This window comes from Manihot esculenta, chromosome 6 (assembly GCF_001659605.2).
Source record: "Manihot esculenta cultivar AM560-2 chromosome 6, M.esculenta_v8, whole genome shotgun sequence".
NCBI classification, from domain to species: Eukaryota; Viridiplantae; Streptophyta; class Magnoliopsida; order Malpighiales; family Euphorbiaceae; genus Manihot; species Manihot esculenta.
Window position 1 is genome coordinate 22,883,851 of NC_035166.2, and position 19,573 is coordinate 22,903,423.

Consider the following 19,573-nt stretch of genomic DNA (forward strand, 5'->3'; position numbering starts at 1 on the left):
GTTCAAAATTTATTTTGAACTATTATTATCTTATATTAATATTTTATTTAAAAAGACGTGTATTGATTAACTGGTAAATTACATGATATTAGTGTGAGTATATTTTAACAATTTTTATGGAAAAAGTTTAAATAAATTTATATAAAAAATAGCTGAAATTAATTTTATAATCAAATAAATCTATAACTTTTCATTTAAGTTGAAATAATTTTTTTAACAAAAAATTAAAATAATAATTTTCCTTTTTTAATAACAAAATTAAATTGATTTTATTATATTAATTTAAAATTATTAAATAATTTATAAAAACTAAAATTTGAAAAAGTAAAATAACGAGAACATCTCGAGCCATTTGATCTATTTCCTAATTCAACATCCTAAAGTCCATAAATGTTCTCATTTTCCTTCTTTCTCTCATTATTCCGCAATTATTCTTACTATCCCAACCATTTCATAGAAAAACAAAAACCCAAATCATTTTTTTTCCCACATTTATTTCACAATCCGAATATGAACACTGATTGAAATCCTGAATGGTAGTCGTGTTACTGGAATTCACAGCACCCTTATTACTATGATATGGAAGTATTAAATATAATTATTAATTGACATTTTTTAAAAATATTTTTCAGAAAAAAAAATAAAAAAATAAAAATTTCATTTCATTTATTTTCATTTTAAAATTTATAATTTAATTTATATCAAATTAATATTTCATATTATAAATTTTATATTAATTTTTTTTTTTATAAACATCTAAAAATAGTTGTTATGACGCAATACCAAATGCTACTTTAACATAAAGTAATCCGCACATAAAATGCCGACAAAATCACTTTTTTTATTTTATTTTGTCTCTTAATGTTTTTTAATGTTTTAACTTTTAATTAATTTTACAATAGTAATTATAATTATTAATATTTAGAAAATAATGGAAAAATATTTAATTATTAATTTATTATGGTAGGATCTATTTAAACTTAGATGAAAAATTGCAAATTTATTTGGTAAAAATTGAAATTGTTGGTTATTTGATCTCACATAAAAAAAAATTATAGGATCTTATGTGTGGTTCTCTAAATTTTATTTTTAATTAAAAAAATTTAGTTAAAAAAATCACCATATCATGGTAATCTAACCAGGGTGAAACTTGATATTTTTAGCATGCCACAGGAAGTGGCAAATGGAGAGAGAGAGAGAGAGAGAGAGATATCAACCTGTTTCTGACTTTTGCTTTTGGATCTACCAAACGGAATTAGCGTCGTAGTATGGACGGTGGTGGCGGTGGAAGCGGCGGTTCTTTCACAAGCATTATATTATCATTCAATTAATGGAGATGGCGAAAGTGGTTAGAAATTGGTGGAGCCATTCAAAGACTGTGGTTCTGATCTGGTCTATTTGCATAGCCATTTACTTCTCTTTGCTCCGCCTGGCTCTCAATAATTCATCTTCCCTTGGTTACACTTCTACTATAGGTATTCTACCTGTCCTGGTGTTCTTTCTTCTTTTAGTTCTCGCTATAATTTACTTCCTGGAAACTTTGATTCTGGAGCGTTGAAATACGGTTGCGGGAGACTTAATCTAACATATAAATGACTAATTATGAGATCTTTCCATGCTCTATGCTTAAGCTTCTATGGTTATGGTCTTGAGCCTTTTAGATTAGGCCCTCACGTTAGATGAGCAGGCGTAGAAGGAATTAATTGCATGTATTTTATGTATGATTTGATGATTATTGAACTCATAAAGTATTTTTCCTAACCGGAGTAACTAACTTTTTGTTTCGTTTCGTTTCTGCAACGGAATTTTGAAGATGGAGGATTTAGTTCTGCAAGTTTTCGGCAAATTTTCTTAGAATTTTACAAATTATTATTCGTTTATTACCTTCTCTTATCAATGTTAATGAAATATGAAATTAATTCTCCATTTTTTTTTCTTCTTAGCTCGAGTTTTGTTGGAATCAAATTTGGGGTGTGAATTTCTAGATACTCACTGATGTATGCGAGAACAGTGGAATTGTACGAACTAGCAACTACTAACTTTGGGAATACTTGTATCAGATTCTCCTGTTTCCAATATGGAACAAAGATCAAGATTATATGATAAAATGGAAAGAGATTTGGATGAGAATGGACCAGCATTCCTCAAACACGGAGGAACAACTCAGTCGTTGTCTCTTTCAGATATTTTCACCTTGAAAGATGGATCTGTAAAGCCTGTACATAAGGTAAGCATTGGGGCAAATGGAAGATTAAGAGATATAAGTGTTGCTTCTTATCTATGTTCTCTTAAGAAGTGAGTGATGCTTGCCTTCTTTTTGCAGGCAGCTAACCCTCCTGTCAGGGCAAATGTGCTGTATCTTAGCCCTGAATACTCAGTACCCATCTCGTAAGCGTTTAGTTTTTTTTCCATTTTGTTATGTTGGTATTCCTTTTGTCATTTGATTAAGAAATTGTGAATTTTAAGTGAATCATATTTGTGATTTAGCCTATATCTAATATGGGCTCTAAGAAGCGAATTGGCAAAACAAATATGTTTTTAGTCATTGCATTGAACAAAATATGTCAATGGAATTTTTGAAAATAAAAAGAAAGGTGGAACAAAAGGAAGAAAAAGTGTCAATATGTTTTAGTGCTTTGTATGTGTTAAGGATGTTACTGCAATCTGTTTGATCTGTTTGATCGATAAGTAGGAAAAATCAAGCCCCTGAAATCTCATATGGTTCATAGAAGGCAGGTATCTACTAGAGATTCATGGCTTAATAATTGTCAAAAAAAAAAAGTGTTATTAGCTTACTATTGCTCCTCAAATGGCTGAAGTCAATTAATTATGTTTTTTTCACCCCTTCATAAAATTGCTTCTTGACTAACATGCATTAGATGGTCAATCTGATCCCTGTAAAATGTAACATGGAGTGTAGCAGAGCATTTGATTACTTTGGAGAACATTTCCCTCTTTGCGTGTATAATTGCTCCAGTATACTTTCTGTTATCTCCTGCATTAATTCCAGGCTTCTTTAAAAGTTTTGTTAGTATTTCCTTTTTTTATGATTAAGATCATGTACTTTTTTCTGTAGGGAGTCTGCAAAACAAGTGTTTCACCCATACTTTGGTAAAGGTATATAACCGTATTGCCTACCTATTAATGTGAATGTTGCTTTTGAAATTCTGAGTTTGTGCTTTTAATTCATATGAAAAGTATTTCAAGCTTAGTTAAGGGGGCTTTTTTTTTTTTTGTATAAAATTTTGTTGCCAGGCTAACATGTATTTTTGTTAGCGATTTGGTTTCAGAACTCTAGTTTATACCATTTCAGTATGTTTCATGCTTCACATCATATTGTACCTGTTCCCGCAACAGAGGATGAGGTAAATTGCCTAGGGTCCAATTCATATATCTTCGAACTTCTTGTCCGAGTATCAATATAAACCATGAATCCTCTTTTATTTTGTCAGATTGAAGCTGAAGCAACTGCTGTTGGAGCTGTTGCTGAGGGCCTCTGTCCCTTAAAAATTGTCTTAGATAGAGTGGTTTTGACTTCAACTGGTGTGCTTCTTGGATGCTGGCAGGTAGTTTTCTCTTAACAAATCAATATTTTGATTATTTCATGAAGCTGGGTGTCATTGTCTTTCTCAATTTCTCTTTCTGAAAGGAAGCATATCTTGATCTTCTGAAAATTATCACTAGCTATTTTTCTCTGATCAAAACCCATCAAAGAAGAGGAAGTCCTCTCTCTTGTAATCAAGGCAGTTATTATGAAATTGAAATCACTTGGAATTACATTCACATCTTCGTAAAGGCATTCATCATGGTGCATGGTTGGTTAGCATGACATACAAAATGGAGCACGCCCTATATGGAATCTTCCTCTTTTTTAGTGTTTAAGACTGAAATTTCTAACCTACAAAAGAGTGAACACATGCTTACAGGAGAAAGATACTGTTGATTTTTCATTTTCTTCACTTACTGCTCTGGTTAAGTTTATATCCTTGATTACTTTACAGAGCTTTATCTGCCACTCAAGCTAAACTCAAACATCACTTGTTTTCTTCCATAAATTGATGTTTCTTGTGAAGCCGTCTTTCTTTAATTGCAAGTTTCTTTTTTTTTTTTTGAGTGATGTTTGTCTCCCATTTATCGTATCAGGATGGGTATATCTTTTAATTCGAGTGCCACTTTTTGTTTGTCATACATATAGATAGCATCAGGAACAGGTTACTTGAAGAATAATCCCAAGAAGCTATTAGTAGTACTATTACTTCACTGCAATGCTTTTTGTAGGTGATCTCCGGACCTGACCCTGTAACAATTCGTGCTAAATTGAGGTCTGCACTTCCACGTGCCCCAGAAAAGCAACTTGTAAGAACCATGTGAATCTCTAATTGCGTTTGTAAGACTAGGCACAGTCTTGTTACTTTTCTGAAAGTCACAAGAAGAATGCCAATATGCTTGAGGTTTTAAGTACTTGCAGGATAGCAGGATCTATATGGTCAAATTTTTACCATGTCTGCAAATGCAATTATTGTTGCTTAACTTCGGTTTCCCCTTTTAACTTCACAGTATTTTTCTTTCCTATGAATTTTTTGTCCCAACTCCTCCAGTCCTCCTTTCATGCCTGACAGTGAATTGACCATGAAATGTTGACTGAAGTAAAATCTTCTGGTCCGCCTCTACTGGCACCAGGTCATTCCCATTTGAAATGTTTCACATTCTGTTATTTTAATTCAAGATGATTAGAGGTGGTTATGCCTCTTCTTCAAGAACTTATTGTAGTTGCATCTATTTTAATTGTCTTGGCCTCCTTCAAATAAACAGAAATTTGGATCCAAGGAGCGTAAATTTGCTACACTGCTATTGAAACTATTGCTTGCTAATTTGCTGTCATAACTGCTGCAGTATGATGACGCTATTCTTCATACTTCCTTTGCAAGGCTTCTTGGTCATCCCAAAGTTTCATCGACGGTAAGCATGTGATGAGGTTTCTTATATTCAGTTGTGTATATTAACATTGCAACAGTGTTTCAATGGTAAACTGTATGCTGCAACAATAAGAATGAACTTGCTTTTTCAGATGCACAAACACTTGCATTATATGTGGCATTCAATAGTCCTGAGAGGACTAATGGAGATCATGAATGCAGCATAATTTGTTTTACTTATGTTTGACAAGGGATGCATGCAAGACCAAAAGTTAACTACCAAAATTCAAATAACAGGTGGGGGGAGAGATATTCCTTTTAATGATAATAATATATTCTCTCTCCCACTCTCTCAAATTGATACCTTCACATGAGAATGCAATGCAGTCTTAGGATTAATGTTAATTTGACTTGATGCTCTTAAGCCTCTAATCAAGCAATATGCTTCCTTTATAGTTATTATCCTCGCGTCCCATATTAAACACATCTTATAGCAAGATAGATAGCACATTGTTCTTATTTATATTTGCTGATTCAATCCTTTGCAGGAACCTTCAAAAGAACTCCATGTTTCCCATGAGCTTGTTGCTCGTCTAAACAGTATAATTCGCGGAGCTGAGGTATTTTGTTATGTTTGTGATGTTTTGTAATTTGTCCTGAGTCGCACCTCAATCTCAACTCCTGCATGCATGTTTTGTGTCCTTACTTTCTTCTACAAAATAAAGCCACTTCTGTTCTGAATGTCATTCAGGTAGTTATTTCTGAACTGTGGTACGTGGAGGAATATGACGTATTGGCTCTCGCATTGGATGGAAGAATGAAGGAACGCAGGTTCCGACTTGGATGCAAAAGAACCTGAAAGTTTCATAGTCACGAATATAATTAGGATCATATATTGTTACCACTGACGGCTCCAGAATTTTATTTATTTTTATTATTTTTTTTTTACTTTTAAACTTCAGAGGCATTGTAGTTTCATCATGATCGCAATTGTCTCTAGTTTAGGTTATGTTGCTTTTCTTTATCCCACAAATCTAAAGTATACAACCAACTTGTATTATTGTCGTTGTTTATGAAGTGGTTGTGCGTTTCTATTTCCTATATACGTATTGTATGCTAGCTACGGCGAATATTTCAGTTGAATAAAATAACTATTTCATGAAGCCTTTAGCTTCAGAAAATCAGTTCAACAAAAGGTGAAACACGTTAAGTTACCACATGAATTTGATTTAAAAAGTTTGATGGCCCCTTTTTTATAACTTAATTAATTCCTGTAGTTTTTTTTTAAATTAATAAGTTATTAATTGAATAATTTCTTTTTGGTTTATTTATCTAATATAATAAAAAATTGAGTTTTAAGTACAAATTATATTGATATATTCCAAATTTCCTTAAAATATGCTATTTTTTGCCGAGTTAAAAAAAGAAAAATAACATATCACTCATTCGAGTGATTGGTGAGATAAATATGATGATCTTGGAAGTTTGGATTCTCTTCATTTTCAAATATTTATCCATAAAAAAATATATTTGTATTGAAAAATAATAAATTAATGAGGTTTCCAAAAAAAAAAATTAATTAATTAATGAAAATGAATGGGATGGGAAAGCTACGTGTGATGCGAATTACGTTAGTGGCATTGTGAGCTGAGCTTTGCTGAGCTGACGTGCGTTAGGAAGTGTGGAAACCAAATGACAAGCGCATGGACAAGCAAAAAGGCACCAAAAGGCCGAAAGGCCGCCGGAGACCACGTGTCAACCATACTCGTATGGATTCAATGCATTAAGAGGCGTGTTCTCTCCACGCTCCCTCCCACATGATCTTCTCTCCCGCCACACACGTCACGCACTCTCCATCGACACCTTACAAAATTAACTACTAGGTTTTCGCATCTTAACCCTAATTTCAATCTCAAATCCTTTTGATTTTGCCTCATAAATCTCTCTGATCTCTCCTTCTTTGTATCTAAAATTTTTCTAACTTCTTCGGCCTACTTCGCTTGTCAAGGTAACTTTTTCTTCTCGATAATTTTTATTGCCAAATTGGGAATTCTCCTTTGTTGGCTTTCGGTGTCTGCTTCTGCAATTCGGTTGTTTATCTGTGATAGTTTATTTGGTTGCTTAGAGAGTGGTGAAAGCTTGAAATTCGACTTTTTCTTTTTCATTTTGCATAATTGTTATCAAATTTTGTTGCTAATGCAAAATGAAGTGCTCATGTGGTAATTCATAATCGTGTTTGTTTCCTTTCCATTTGCTTCGTATTAGCGGTTTTTCAAGGAAATTTATGTCTTTTATTTTGGCTTTTCAGTTGGTGTTCTGTTTTGACAGATTCAATTCACTGGAACGAGCATGGTTTCTGAGGGTTCTCCTTCCGCGTCTGATGAGGTGAATGTAGCAGCAGAGATTACTGAAAAAAGGTCAGTTATTGAATAATCTTAATTTTGATTTTGGAGATCGTTTTGGCGACATTTTTAATCGGTTTTCACATTGCATTTTGTCAGCATATCTCAATTCTTGGAATTGAAATTGAGGGATAACGAATAGCAATATGGACTGAAGTGTGGTTACAGTTTATAGTAGGGGCTCTATTGGGAATATTGTTAACACTGTAGAAAGAAGATGGGTGCATTAGTAAAAATCTTAGGCTGCAATGGTGAACATTCAAGTCTTGGAGAAAAAAACCCTTAGTAGAAAAGCGCTGAAGGCTTGGATCTTTTCCAAATTCTTTCTCCCAGGATCTTGCCACAGTGGGTTCAGTACTGGTCTCTTACAGGGGCTAAAACACTCAAAAACATGTTTTGTGCTTGTTTTGTTATGTTTAATCATTATATGCGTTTTCTGATACGTTGCAGCTATTGTTTGTTGGCCAGTTGTAGATCCGTTGCCTGCAAAATCCAATTTGCTTATGGTGCTACACGTGATACATGCTTATTTGGCCCTTTAGTTTGTGGCGGAAATTATAATTATATATGATGTATGAGTTCCTGAATTTAATGAAATATATCAGATTTAAGTAAATTTTTTGAATAACTCTTAAAAAAGGGGACTCAAGTTAATTTGGATGAACTATAATCTGGATGAAAATCAATATTTTAAATTTTGTTTCTTGATTTAAATATATCTATGCAGGTGTTTCCATGGTAGGAATAAAGGGAAAGTTCCCAAAAGAATTCACAAGGCTGAGAGGGAAAAACTAAAGCGTGAGCAATTGAATGAGCTCTTCCTTCAACTAGCCAGTGCTCTTGGTACTGTTAATTCTCTTCTGTGAATTTTTGTTGACACTTTATTTTAGATTTATTCGAAGGCCTTTTGATCACGGTCTTTCAGTTTGACAGACTAGATCAAGTGATGTTTGGGATTTTGGCATTGTTTCTCACCTGAGGAATTTTCTTTCACAGAACTGACTCAGCCAAATAATGGGAAGGCCTCCATATTGTCTGAAGCTACTAGATTGTTGAAGGACCTGCTTGGACAGATTGAGGGCCTCAACAAGGAGAATGCATCTCTATTATCTGAATCTCGCTATGTAAGTTCATATCTCCTTTTCTTTTCTTTTTTTTTTTTTCCTTTACTCTTGATATTTACTAGATATTATCTGGATTGTTAATGCAAAAATTGATGTACCTGTTAAAATAGGCATCCCTGGGAACTGAGAAGAAAGACATTTACTAAAATTTTTTTCTGTTGTCAATAATGGAACAAGTTTGAATTGTAGGTGACAATTGAGAAGAATGAGCTGAAGGAAGAGAACTCTGCTCTAGAAACTCAGATTGAGGGATTGAAAAGTGAGCTGGAAGCAAGGGTATCCCAATCAAAACCTGACCTGAATGTGCCTCCTCCTGAGTTTCACCATCCCGAATTGACACAACATTTCCCAGGAGAGTCTCTGAGGTTACCTGCAGCAGATGCTACATTGCAGCAAGCACAAGCTGTTATTGTCGTCCCCCTCCATCCTGAACTCCAAGGTTATCCAGTGACCAACTCAAATGTGAGTAAACCACATGCTAGATATCCAACGTCTACAGATTCATGGCCTTCCCAACTTCTTGAGGAGCAGCTAAGGGGTAGGAAAGAAGTTCAATAGCGACCTTGGCAATACCCTTTGTAGAGTTTGTATATTGCTTGGAGGAAGTGAATGAAGGTAAAATATTCTGTTTTGGCTTGGTTGGGTTAGTTACCAAATTCAAATAGTTTTATTGGTAGGATTAAAAAAATATCGTATGACGAGCAGGACTAAACATTGTGAGAAATGGTAGAAAATTGGATAACCCCCTTATGGGAATGCCTGACCCTGATCATATTTTCATTGACCGTAGTGGTGAAATCAGTCTTCTGTCTTTAATGGATTTCTTTTTCTTCTTCATTATCATAAAGATCGAATTTCATATTCAAATTTAGAATCTGGGAAGTGGATGAAATTTTAATATTTAATTTAATTGTATCAGCAACCATTAAAGTGTTCAATAATATATTGATGTCAAATGAGAATTGTTAAAATCATTTTATATTAAATAATTAATAGCTGCCATCCAGGAAAAACAATAAAATTATGAATTGGAAAAAAAACGAATTAATTTGAGCCGCATTCATTCGCACAGTGGAAGTAACATAGTTCGTAGATGATTTGAACTTGTTTGCAGCCATTCACCTTGTTTTAAAACCGGTACTCCTTTTCTCATTTCCATCGAGCTCAAAATTACCAGTTAAATCTGTTATATCAAGAAGATGAATTTTTCGCAAAAGCTGAATTATAAGCCCAATTGCATACAAATCCCATTTGCTCGAAACCTACCCGTTGGATCTTATCAAGGGGATGGGGATGGATGTAAGTCTAATTACTAAGTATTCATAATTTATTCAATTTTGTAACATTCTTTTTCCTTTTCTACATACAAAGCATATTAAACCGAAAAAAATTTATTGCATGACCTGCCTAATGAAAGCAACAATAGCCACTAGCCAATTAAATGAAAAAAATATTCCTCAAATAAATTTCATTGTCATGTTAACAACTCTATTATTATCGATGCACAAATTCAAATGAGAGATAAAACAATATTATCGATACACAAATTCAAATGAGAGATAAAACAGTTGAAAAATTATTATTGATGCACAAATTCAAATGAGAGATAAAAAAAAAATAAGAGTTAAAATAGTTGAGAACTTAAAACTGTAGCATTAGTAATAATAACCATTACGTCTAAAAGATACAAAAAATCATACTTATTCAACATAAAAAAAGAATCTTTGCATCCATATAACAATATATAACAATATAACTCCAAACATATTTAACCATTATCATCTAATAAAATACCAATAGTGTTTCAAATTATTATAACAACAAAGAAAATTGATCCTACATATCACATCAACATTAAATTTCAAAGTCCATGAGGAGAAGATAACTAGATCTCCTATCTAAGTAAGCGCCGAGAAATGCGAGTAATAAAAATACCATACTACTGAAATTTCAAATAGTTAAGAGTAACACGAGATGAAGTGATGAAGTGGCAAAGAGATTTGGAAGAATAAACTTAAATATTCTTTTATTACGTGCCTTTCATATATTCCAAATAGTAAGAGAAATTAGCTGCATAATAAATATACAGTCTAGTTTGCCAATAATTTTATTTGGTTAGAATAATTCTTACCTTTCATATATTCCAAATAGTAAGAGAAATTAGATGTATAATAAATGTATAATTTAGTTCGCCAATAATCTTATTTGGTTAGAGTAACTCAACTAAAAAATTTTAAATTTTATGAAATGTTGGTTTGACTATTTTTTTTTATTCTTTTAAAATATTAAAATGATTTTTTCTCAATTAAATTTAAGGAAAATAAACTCTCTAGAAAGCAACCATTTCAACTAAACAACCACTAGAGATAGTTGCTTTAACATATGATACTAGCTTTAAATCTGCGTGGTGCTGGGGTGATATTTTTTTAAATATATTAAGATTTTATTTTTTAATAAATATATTATATATATATTTACAATAATATAGTTAAATTTAAAGTGCGTGGTGCTGCGGTGATATTCTTTTAAATATATTAAGATTTTATTTTTTAATAAATATATTATATATATTTACAATAATATAGTTAAATTTAAAGTTATTATAATAAATATATATATAAAAACATTATATAGAGGTTTCCATTTAACATTAAGATAAAATTCCTTCGAGAATGAAGGAACTGATTGAAAAGCACAAAGGATACGCATAACATAACAACTTGATACCACCTTGATATTCTACTCTATTGGAAGGTCTGGTTTTGATGGTTTGACTTTTGAAAGGTCTGACCTTAGTGGTTATCCTTTTGAAAGGGTATGACTTTGCTGGTCTTCCTTTTGGAAGGTCTGACCTTGGTAGCCTACCCTGCAAGCTTTTCCTTTCTGATCTGACCTTACTTCTGGCCTTACTCTTCCAACCTGACTTTAGTGGTCTGCCCTTCTGACCTGACCTTAATGATCTGCCTCTTGGTGATCTTCCTTTTGAAAGGTCTGACCTTGATGGTCTTCCACTTAAAAGGTCTAACTTTGGTGGTCTTCTTTCTGAAAAGTCTAATCTTAGTATTCTTTTGGAAGGTTTGACTTTGGTGGACTCTTTTGGAAGGTCTGACCTTTGTGGTCTGACCTTTATGGTCTTCCTTTTGGAAGGTCTGACCTTAGTGTTCTTCCTTTGAAATATCTAACTTTGGTGGTTTGCTCTTTTAGAAGGTCGGACCTTGATGGTTTTCCTTTTGAAAGGTTTAACCTTGATGGTCTTCCTTCTGAAAGGGTTTGACTTTGCTAGTTTTTCTTTTGGTAGGTCTACCTTGGTAGTCTATCCTTCTGACCTGACCTTAGTGGTCTACCCTTCTGGTCAGACCTTAGTAGTCTGTCCTTCCAGGTCTTGCCCTTCTGACCTGATATTAGTGGTCTGCCCTTCCAACTTGACCTTAATGGTCTGTCCTTCCAGGCTGATTTTAGTTATCTGCCCTTCCAGATCTTACTTTAGTGAGACCTTCCTCTTTAAGGTCTTTCTTTTGGAAGGTCTGATATTGGTGGTCTTTCTTTTGAAAGGTCTAACATTGGTAGTCTTCCTTTTGAAAGGGTCTGACTGTAATATTCGGCTAGACCCCGACATTGGAATACCTATCTTCCGGCGGAATCTCCGTTAGAATCCAGAATTTCTCGGATGTCGGAGCCTTCTAGAAGGGTAAAATAAAGGTTTTCTAAAATGTTTTATGTGTTTTTATGGTTTTAAAGAAAGAAAGAAATTGAGTTTTGAAAGAAAAGAGCATGGAGGAAAAGTCCAGGTTCGGCCGCCGAACCTCATGTTCGGCAGCCGAACATGGGGCGGATGCGGAGCCACTTTTGGCCCCCGAAAGTGGCCTGGTCAGCCACCTATAAAGGGCCCCCTGTCCGAAAATGGACGAGTTTTCTCTCTCCATTTTCGGGCAAGGTGAGTCTCCGCCACCCCTTGATGATCTTGTGCTTTTCCTTCAAGTCTCTCAGAATTTTTATGAGCTTTTACCATGTTTTGAAGATTTTTGAGCTAAGATCAAAGTTTTGGAGCTTGGAGACCTTCGGAGCTCGTTTCCTCCTCATCTCCAAGTTGGGTCACGCCTACCCTTGATCTTCAAGAGGTAAGTGTAGATCCATACCTTTTTATATGTTTTAAGTAAGTTTTAAAAGGGGTTAAGGGTATATGATGCATGTTTAGAGTAGATGTAAAATGTTAGGGTTTATGTTAGTTAAATGATAAATGTATGTTAAATGTGATGTTGTTGGGGTTTAGGCTAGTTTTATGCCCCTATGTGCTTGAAAATGTGTTTATGCATGTTTTAGAATAGTCGAATGCATATTGTGGGGTCTTGGGTGGCTGGATGAGAGAGGCAGAATCGGGTTCTGCCATGTTGGAAGAATCCAGGTTCGGCTGTCGAAGCAATGTTCGGCCGCCGAACCTGCCTGTGGAGGCAGTTTTAGGCCGCATAAACTCGCCCCCGAAAGTTTGGACTTTCAGCTCTGGAGGGGAGTTTCGGCCGCCAAACCTGCCCTCGAAAGTGGTTGACTTTCGGATCTGGAGGGACCTTCGGCCGCCGAACCTGTCACTGAAAGTCTCCTGCCCAGCCTTCCTTTGCCTGTTTTGCATGCATGTTTTATGACGTTTTAGGGGTTTTTTTGGGGAGTTGTTTAGAGTCATGTTAAAGTATGTTTGGTCCCTCATTTGAGTCCACCTATGTAGGATCGGACCTGAAGAACTGAGGTGATCAGCAGTGAGATAGCTGCTACAGAGTTAGTTCAGAGTCAGCCAGAGGTGAGTAGAACTAAACTAATCTTTTATTTCGAGAAATCAAATGTTTTAAGTATGTTCATGCATCATGTATATGTAATAGGTTGATTGCACTAGACCTCACAAATATAACGCATTGCATTATTCATTGTGGGTGTGGATGGACAACAGGATGACCCATTAGCCCTCTAGATATTTCTATGTAACAGAAGTCCTGAGGAGCCCCATCGAGGGCTGGGCATAGAGTACAGGAAAGACCAGGTGAGGCCTGCACTACGCCCCTGGCACAGAGCTTATGTTATGTAATAGAAGTCCTGAGGAGCTCCACCGAGGGCCGGGCACAGAGTAGAGGGATTTTTGGGTCAGTCCATCAGTGATGTGAATTGTTTGTGTTGTGACGCATTTCATGAAAGCATATGTTTAATTAAACTGTTTTACTGTTCTGCTCACTGGGCTTTTGTAGCTCACCCCTCTCCCCTAACCCCCAGGTTTGCAGGAGCACAGGTAGCTATGGAAAAGTCAGCAAGGTTATGGTATAATCTATATAATAGATTAGTAGTGAACATGTAATGTAAAATAATGTAATGTAATGTAAAGTAGAGTAATGTTTTATGGATTAGTATTGTGCTTGGCCCTAACAGTAGTGGTAATCCCTTTTGTACATGATCTGTATGTAATGTTTTTAATGATGTTATCTGATGAACCAAGCTTGATATATGAAATATGGACCCAACTAGAGCATTTGATGAGGGCTCTAGTATAGGGTTTTATGTTTACAGATATGATGTATGCACAGGTTAAGCTTGGTGAAAGAAAAGTTTAAACATTTTATGAAAATGTATGATCATGTATGAGATTTTATCAGATGTACAGGATGTATATTAGGCTTGCTACGGGTCCCGGCGACCTTAAGTCGATATGAATCCTAGCGCCGATAGCGGTCCGATTTCTGGGTCGTTACAGAGTGGTATCAGAGCCCTAGGTTCATATGGTCGAACCTAGAGAGTGTCGGGTTCATAGAGGTCATAGAAGGGCAAGCACAATAGGAAAAAATCATGTCCACTAGGATAGGATATAGAGTCATGTCTTGATGATGATGTGAAATGCCATGACTTTATGCATGCGCATTAATGATATGTGATGTATGTAATACCCGGCTAGACTCCGGTATCGGAATTCCTACCGTCCGGTGGAATCTCGGATGTCGGAAGCCTCTAGTAGGGTAGAAACATGTTTTCATAAAATGTTTTAAAGTATTTCATGGTTTTAAATATGAAAATTTAATGAGTTTTATATGAAAAGTCTTTGGAGGAAAACCCAGGTTCGGCCGCCGAAAGTCAAGTTCGGCCGCCGAACGTACATGCATTTTGGAGGCACGTTAGGCCCTCGAAAGCATGAGTGAGGGCATTCCAGGTTCGGCCGCCGAAAGTCAAGTTCGGCCGCCGAACATTGCATGGATGCGGAGGCACATTCGGCCCCCGAACGTGGCCTGGCCAGCCACCTATAAATGGGGCACTTAGCTGAAATGGGCAAGCTTTCTCCCATTTTCGGCCACAGCAAGCTTCCGACCTTCCCTTTGCAAATCTAGTGTTCTTCCTCCAAATCTCTTCCATTTTTCTTGAGTTTTAAACTCACATTGAAGGTTTTGAGCTTTTAAACCAAGTTTTGGAGCTTTGGGAACTCAGGAGCTCATTTTCGTGGATCTCCAAGTTTAGGTCGTCTCCCTCTCGATCTTCAAGAGGTAAGAGCCGATCTTAAGCTCCTCATGTGTTTTAAGTAAGTTTTAAGTGATTTTATGGGGTAGAATGGCATGTATAGGGTTGTATGAGTTTTTAAGCAAATGTTAGGTTTTATGTGATTCTTGAACAATGTGGCATGTTTGTGTATGCTTGAAGTGTTGTAGTTGGGGTATTTGATGTTTTGAGGCCCCTAGGAACTTGTATGCATGATTTGGTTGAGATATATGCATGATTGGTGAGTTTGGAGGCGAAAATGCACAAAGGAGCCAAGTTTCTGCCCATTGGCAGAAACCAGGTTCGGCAGCCGAAGGCACTTTCGGCCGCCGAACATGGCTGGGGAGGCAGGCCTTTCGGCTGCCGAAGTTGCCCCCGAAAAGAGACTTTCGTCTCTGTCTGGGACTTTCGGCCGCCGAACCTACCTGAGTTTCGTCTCTGTCTGGGACTTTCGGCCGCCGAAGGTGCCGCCGAAAGTGCCCTGTTCAGCCACTTCATGCATATCTCTATGTGATATTTTCAGGATGTTTTAGGGGGTTTTTGGGGAATATATTAGAGTTATGTTTTTGTATGTTGGTCCCTCATTGGAGTCCACCTGTGTAGGTTCGGACCCGAGGAATCAAGGACCCCAGCAGTGAGCCAACTGCTACAGAGTTTGTCAGAGTCAGCCAGAGGTGAGTGGAACTAAACTTCACCTTTTTAAATTAAGAAATGAAATGCTTTTATCATGCTTCATGCATCATGATTATATTATAGGTTGTTTGCATTAGAATTCACGACTATGCCGCATTGTATTGTTGTGATAGATGACAGTGGATGGACATTAGGATGATTCATTAGCCTTCTGAGTACGAAGTCCTGTGGTGCCCATAATAGGGCCGGGCAATACGAAGACCTGTGGTGCCCATAATAGGGCCGGGCAATAACTCCGAGTACGAAGTCCTGTGGTGCCCATAATAGGGCCGGGCAATACGAAGTCCTGTGGTGCCCATAATAGGGCCGGGCATGGAGTTGAGGGATTTTTGAATCAGTCCATCCGTGGTGTGATTTGTTTGTGCAGTGACGCATTTCATGATAGCATGTTTTAAATATTCTTTTTATAGTTCCACCCACTGGGCATCTAGCTCACCCCTCTCCCCTAACCCCAGGTTTGCAGGTACGGGATAGATAGAGAAGGCAAGAAGAAAAGTCATATGTATGTAATAGTTAGTGTGTGGACATGACAATTGTATTATGATGAAATGTAAAAGTATTCAGGATGTTATGTAATGAGGTTATTGAGGATAGAGTTGTGCTTGACCATATTATGTTGTTAATCCCTTTTGTATATACATGATCTTATGTTATGATGTTTATGTAAACTAACTCAACACAGGTTGTTTTGCCTTTAAGACTTGATGAGATCCCACAGAGGGACTATGTTATGTATATGTTCAGAGTACGCATAGGTTGAGTTAGTTGATGACAGTATGTATGAAGAAAAGTTTTAATTTTTATGCATGTTGTTGATCATGTATGGGATTATACAGGTTTACAGGTTATATGTCAGGCTTGCTACGGGTCCCGGCGGCCTTAAGTCGACCCGGATCCTAGCGCCGGTAGCGGTCCGGATTTCCGGGGCGTTACAGAGTGGTATCAGAGCCCTAGGTTCATAGGATCGGACCTAGAGTGTCGGGCTCATAGATGTTCTAGAAGGTCAAGCACAATAGGAAGGTCATGTCCACTAGGATAGGATGTTGAGTCCTGTCTTGTATGATGATGTGAAATGCCATGACTTTATGCATGTGCATTAATGATATGCTATGCTATGTGATGTATGTGATGAGGGTTCTTGTGTGCCCACATGAACCATATGATGCTAATGTTTGCTTGTTATGAGCTGTTTTTCAGAGAATAGGATGAGAGGAACTCGTCGATCTGCGCGATTGACTGGAGTGCCACCTGAGGATGAGGGCACGAGCGCCCGTCCTCCTACATTGCCTAGGGCAATGTCTTGTAGAGCCAACAGAGAAAGGGTGTCAAGGGACCCTAGAAGGTCTTTTGATGCTAGCAGAAGGGGGACAGATAGAGGAGGAAGTTCTTCAGATGTGAGGGAGGTTATGGAAGAGGATCAGAGGAGGGATGGGAACCTGGATGTGAGCATGCAGGAAGAAGGGACAGGGGAGTCACAGGGAGGCGTTCAGGCCTCGGGGTATGGTTTTCCACCCCATTATCCACCCTTCCCACAGGGTTCAGGGTATTCGATGGGAGGTACATCGGATTACTCCAGCTTTCACCCCTACCCCACCTACATGCCTTATCCACCCTTCTATCCACCTTACCCACAGTACCCAGCTTATCCACCCTCACCCTTCTATCCAAACCCGGCAAACCCCACCTCGGGGAATGCTGCACCTCCACCTCCACCACCTACAGAACCAGCAGCCCCAGTTACTCAACCTCCTAGACCTAGCTCAGTCGATGGGAGCAAGGTAAAGATGACAGACTACCTGAAGCTAGATGCTCCCAAATACAAGTCAGGGGATGACCCCTTTGAGTACCTGAGAGTGGTGAAGACAATAACTGATGAGCTAGGGGCAAATGACAGCAGGGCCATTCAGATGGCAGGGTTCACTTTAAAGTGCAAGAAGGCACGGGAATGGTTCAAATGTTATGTGGACCCGAGACTAGATGGTATGACATGGGAAGAATTTGCGAATGAGTTCGCTGGATGGGCTTTTCCAGACAGTTCTAGAGAACTGAAAATGATTGAGTTTGAGCAACTGAGGCAGTCAGAGCACATGAGTGTAGAGGAGTTCACGGATAAATTCTTGGAGCTATTGCCTTTTTCAGGGCAAGCTCTAGATTCAGATACGAAGAAAGCCAAGAAATATGTTATGAAGCTGCATTCCAGGTACTCCTCGTTGGTTCAGTCAGCTGAGAGAGAAAGTTTCCACACTGTGGTGGATATGGCTCGAAGAATGGAGGCAAGTGCCATAGTTGAGGGGTCAGTGAAGCAGTCAGTGACCCAGTCTTCAGGGGTTAAGACCCCAAGCAGAGGAGGACCAGGTTTCTCTTCTCAGAGCTCAGGTAAGAAGAGGTGGGATAGTACCACCAAGAAACCGAAGAAGAATAAGTTTTGGAACAAGTTGAAATTCGGTCTGGGATTTGGCGGTGGCTCGAGCTCAGGCTCAGATGGTACAGAATGCCAGAGATGTGGAAGACCACACAGGGGAGTGTGTCGAGCTGGGACTAATGCATGTTTCAGATGTGGACAGGAGGGACACATGGCTCGGGATTGTCCTAGAGCACCTTTCATGGGCCAGCCCCAGCAGACAGCTTCTGGTAGTGTGGCACAGCCAGCAGTTCCTGTAATACCCGGCTGGAGTCCGGCATCGGAATTCCTGTAGTCCGGTGGAATCTCGGGTGTCGGAACCCTCGAGAAGGGTAATGCATATGTTTTCCAAAGTCTTTTCACTTGTTTTCATGTGTTGAAGTGTTAAAAGACTTGAGTGTTGAAAGAAAAGCAACAAGGGAGAAATGCAAAGGTTCGGCCGCCGAAGGTCACTTTCGGCCGCCGAACATTGCATGGTTGCGGCTTCACGTTCGGCTGCCGAAGGTGGTCTGGCCAGCCACCTATAAAAAGGGCCAAGGGTCGGTGGAAGGAGGTTATTTCTCCTCCACTTGCAGCCAGAGGTGAGTTTCAGCCTCTCCTACGTTGACTTTCATGTTTTCCATGATTTTCAGCAAATCTTTCAAGAGTTTTAAGAGTTTTGGTGACTTATGAAGGTTTTGAGCAAAAGAACCAAGTTTTGAAGCTTGGAGCTTTGGAAGAGCTTTTCTTCATATCTCCACGTTAGGATCCTTCATCCTCAAGTTGTGTAAGAGGTAAGTGAAGATCCTGAGCTTCTTTGATGATTTTGAAAGGTTTTATGAAGTTTGTATGGGTAGTATGCATGTTTAGGTTGAGGTGAGGTTTTTGATGATTTGTGGTGTTCAAGCATGTTTCCGTGTTATGTGCTATGTTTGTTTGGGGTTTTAGGGTAGGTTTAGACCCCTTGTGCATATATATATGTATATGCTAGTTGGGAGGAGTTGATATGCATGTTTGTAGGTTTTTGGGCAAAGTTTGCATGAAACAGAGCAGGGTTCTGTCCTTCGGGCAAAACCAGGTTCGGCCGCCGAAGGAAGGTTCGGCCGCCGAACCCCTTGTGGAGGCAGTTTCGGCTGCCAAAGGTTGCCCCCGAAAGCTAGGCTTTCGGTTTAGATAGAGACTTTCGGCCGCTGAAAGAGGGAGTTCGGCCGCCGAAAGTGTGTGAGTTTCGTCTCTGGACGAGACCTTCGGCCGCCGAATGTGCCGCTGAACATGCATGAGTTTCGTCTCTGGAGTGGGGTTTCGGCCGCCGAACCTACCGCCGAAAGTGCCCTGTCCAGCTTTCTTTTGCATGTTTTATGTGATGGTTTGAGGATTGTTTAGAGGGGTGTTGGGGAGTTTCTTAGAGATGTGCTTGAGTAAGTTGGGTCCCTCATTTGAGTCCACCTGTGTAGGTACGGACCAGAGGAATCAGGGAGGTCAGCAGTGAGTCCAGTGTCAGAACCTGCAGAGTCAGTTCAGAGATAACTCAAGGTGAGTGGAATTTAACTTAATGTTTTA

General features: G+C 38.1%; 2 protein-coding genes across 9 annotated transcripts; both read left to right on the forward strand.

Annotated features, from left to right (window-relative positions):
* Positions 1 to 1,156: 1,156 nt before the first annotated feature.
* LOC110618026 lies at positions 1,157 to 6,017 on the forward strand. 3 transcript variants are annotated; one of them, XM_021761030.2, is made up of 10 exons: positions 1,158 to 1,475; positions 1,944 to 2,227; positions 2,324 to 2,388; positions 3,077 to 3,117; positions 3,277 to 3,365; positions 3,453 to 3,566; positions 4,279 to 4,356; positions 4,894 to 4,959; positions 5,465 to 5,536; positions 5,668 to 6,017. In XM_021761030.2, the coding sequence occupies exons 2-10, from the start codon at positions 2,078 to 2,080 to the stop codon at positions 5,773 to 5,775; spliced, it is 783 nt and encodes a 260-aa protein (XP_021616722.1). In that variant the 5' UTR covers positions 1,158 to 1,475; positions 1,944 to 2,077; the 3' UTR covers positions 5,776 to 6,017. The 3 variants fall into 3 exon arrangements, with proteins under 3 accessions (XP_021616721.1, XP_021616722.1, XP_021616720.1); XM_021761028.2 differs by having other exon boundaries at positions 1,159 to 1,475; positions 2,061 to 2,227; XM_021761029.2 differs by lacking the exon at positions 4,279 to 4,356 and having other exon boundaries at positions 1,157 to 1,475; positions 2,061 to 2,227.
* Positions 6,018 to 6,579: 562 nt separating this feature from the next.
* Positions 6,580 to 9,279, forward strand: LOC110616563 (transcription factor bHLH47). Of its 6 annotated transcripts, XM_043957485.1 has the most exons (7): positions 6,581 to 6,924; positions 7,225 to 7,333; positions 7,418 to 7,663; positions 7,787 to 7,890; positions 8,046 to 8,161; positions 8,315 to 8,442; positions 8,632 to 9,279. In XM_043957485.1, exons 4-7 carry the CDS (start codon positions 7,886 to 7,888, stop codon positions 8,998 to 9,000), a joined length of 618 nt encoding a protein of 205 aa, XP_043813420.1. In that variant the 5' UTR covers positions 6,581 to 6,924; positions 7,225 to 7,333; positions 7,418 to 7,663; positions 7,787 to 7,885; the 3' UTR covers positions 9,001 to 9,279. The 6 variants fall into 6 exon arrangements, with proteins under 6 accessions (XP_021614666.1, XP_021614667.1, XP_043813420.1 ...); XM_043957484.1 differs by having other exon boundaries at positions 7,418 to 7,890; XM_021758974.2 differs by lacking the exons at positions 7,418 to 7,663; positions 7,787 to 7,890 and having other exon boundaries at positions 6,580 to 6,799.
* Positions 9,280 to 19,573: the final 10,294 nt, after the last annotated feature.

What these genes read in the sequence shown, in the direction of transcription:
- LOC110618026 (XM_021761028.2), top strand. Translation starts at nt 1,331, where the DNA reads ATGGAGATGGCGAAAGTGGTTAGAAATTGGTGGAGCCATTCAAAGACT. An exon ending in CTGTAAAGCCTGTACATAAG is followed by an intron (nt 2,228 to 2,323) that starts GTAAGCATTGGG and finishes TTCTTTTTGCAG; the next exon opens with GCAGCTAACCCTCCTGTCAG. An exon ending in GAATACTCAGTACCCATCTC is followed by an intron (nt 2,389 to 3,076) that starts GTAAGCGTTTAG and finishes TTTTTTCTGTAG; the next exon opens with GGAGTCTGCAAAACAAGTGT.
- LOC110616563 (XM_021758974.2), top strand. Translation starts at nt 7,266, where the DNA reads ATGGTTTCTGAGGGTTCTCCTTCCGCGTCTGATGAGGTGAATGTAGCA. An exon ending in TCAACTAGCCAGTGCTCTTG is followed by an intron (nt 8,162 to 8,314) that starts GTACTGTTAATT and finishes TTTCTTTCACAG; the next exon opens with AACTGACTCAGCCAAATAAT. An exon ending in TATTATCTGAATCTCGCTAT is followed by an intron (nt 8,443 to 8,631) that starts GTAAGTTCATAT and finishes TTTGAATTGTAG; the next exon opens with GTGACAATTGAGAAGAATGA.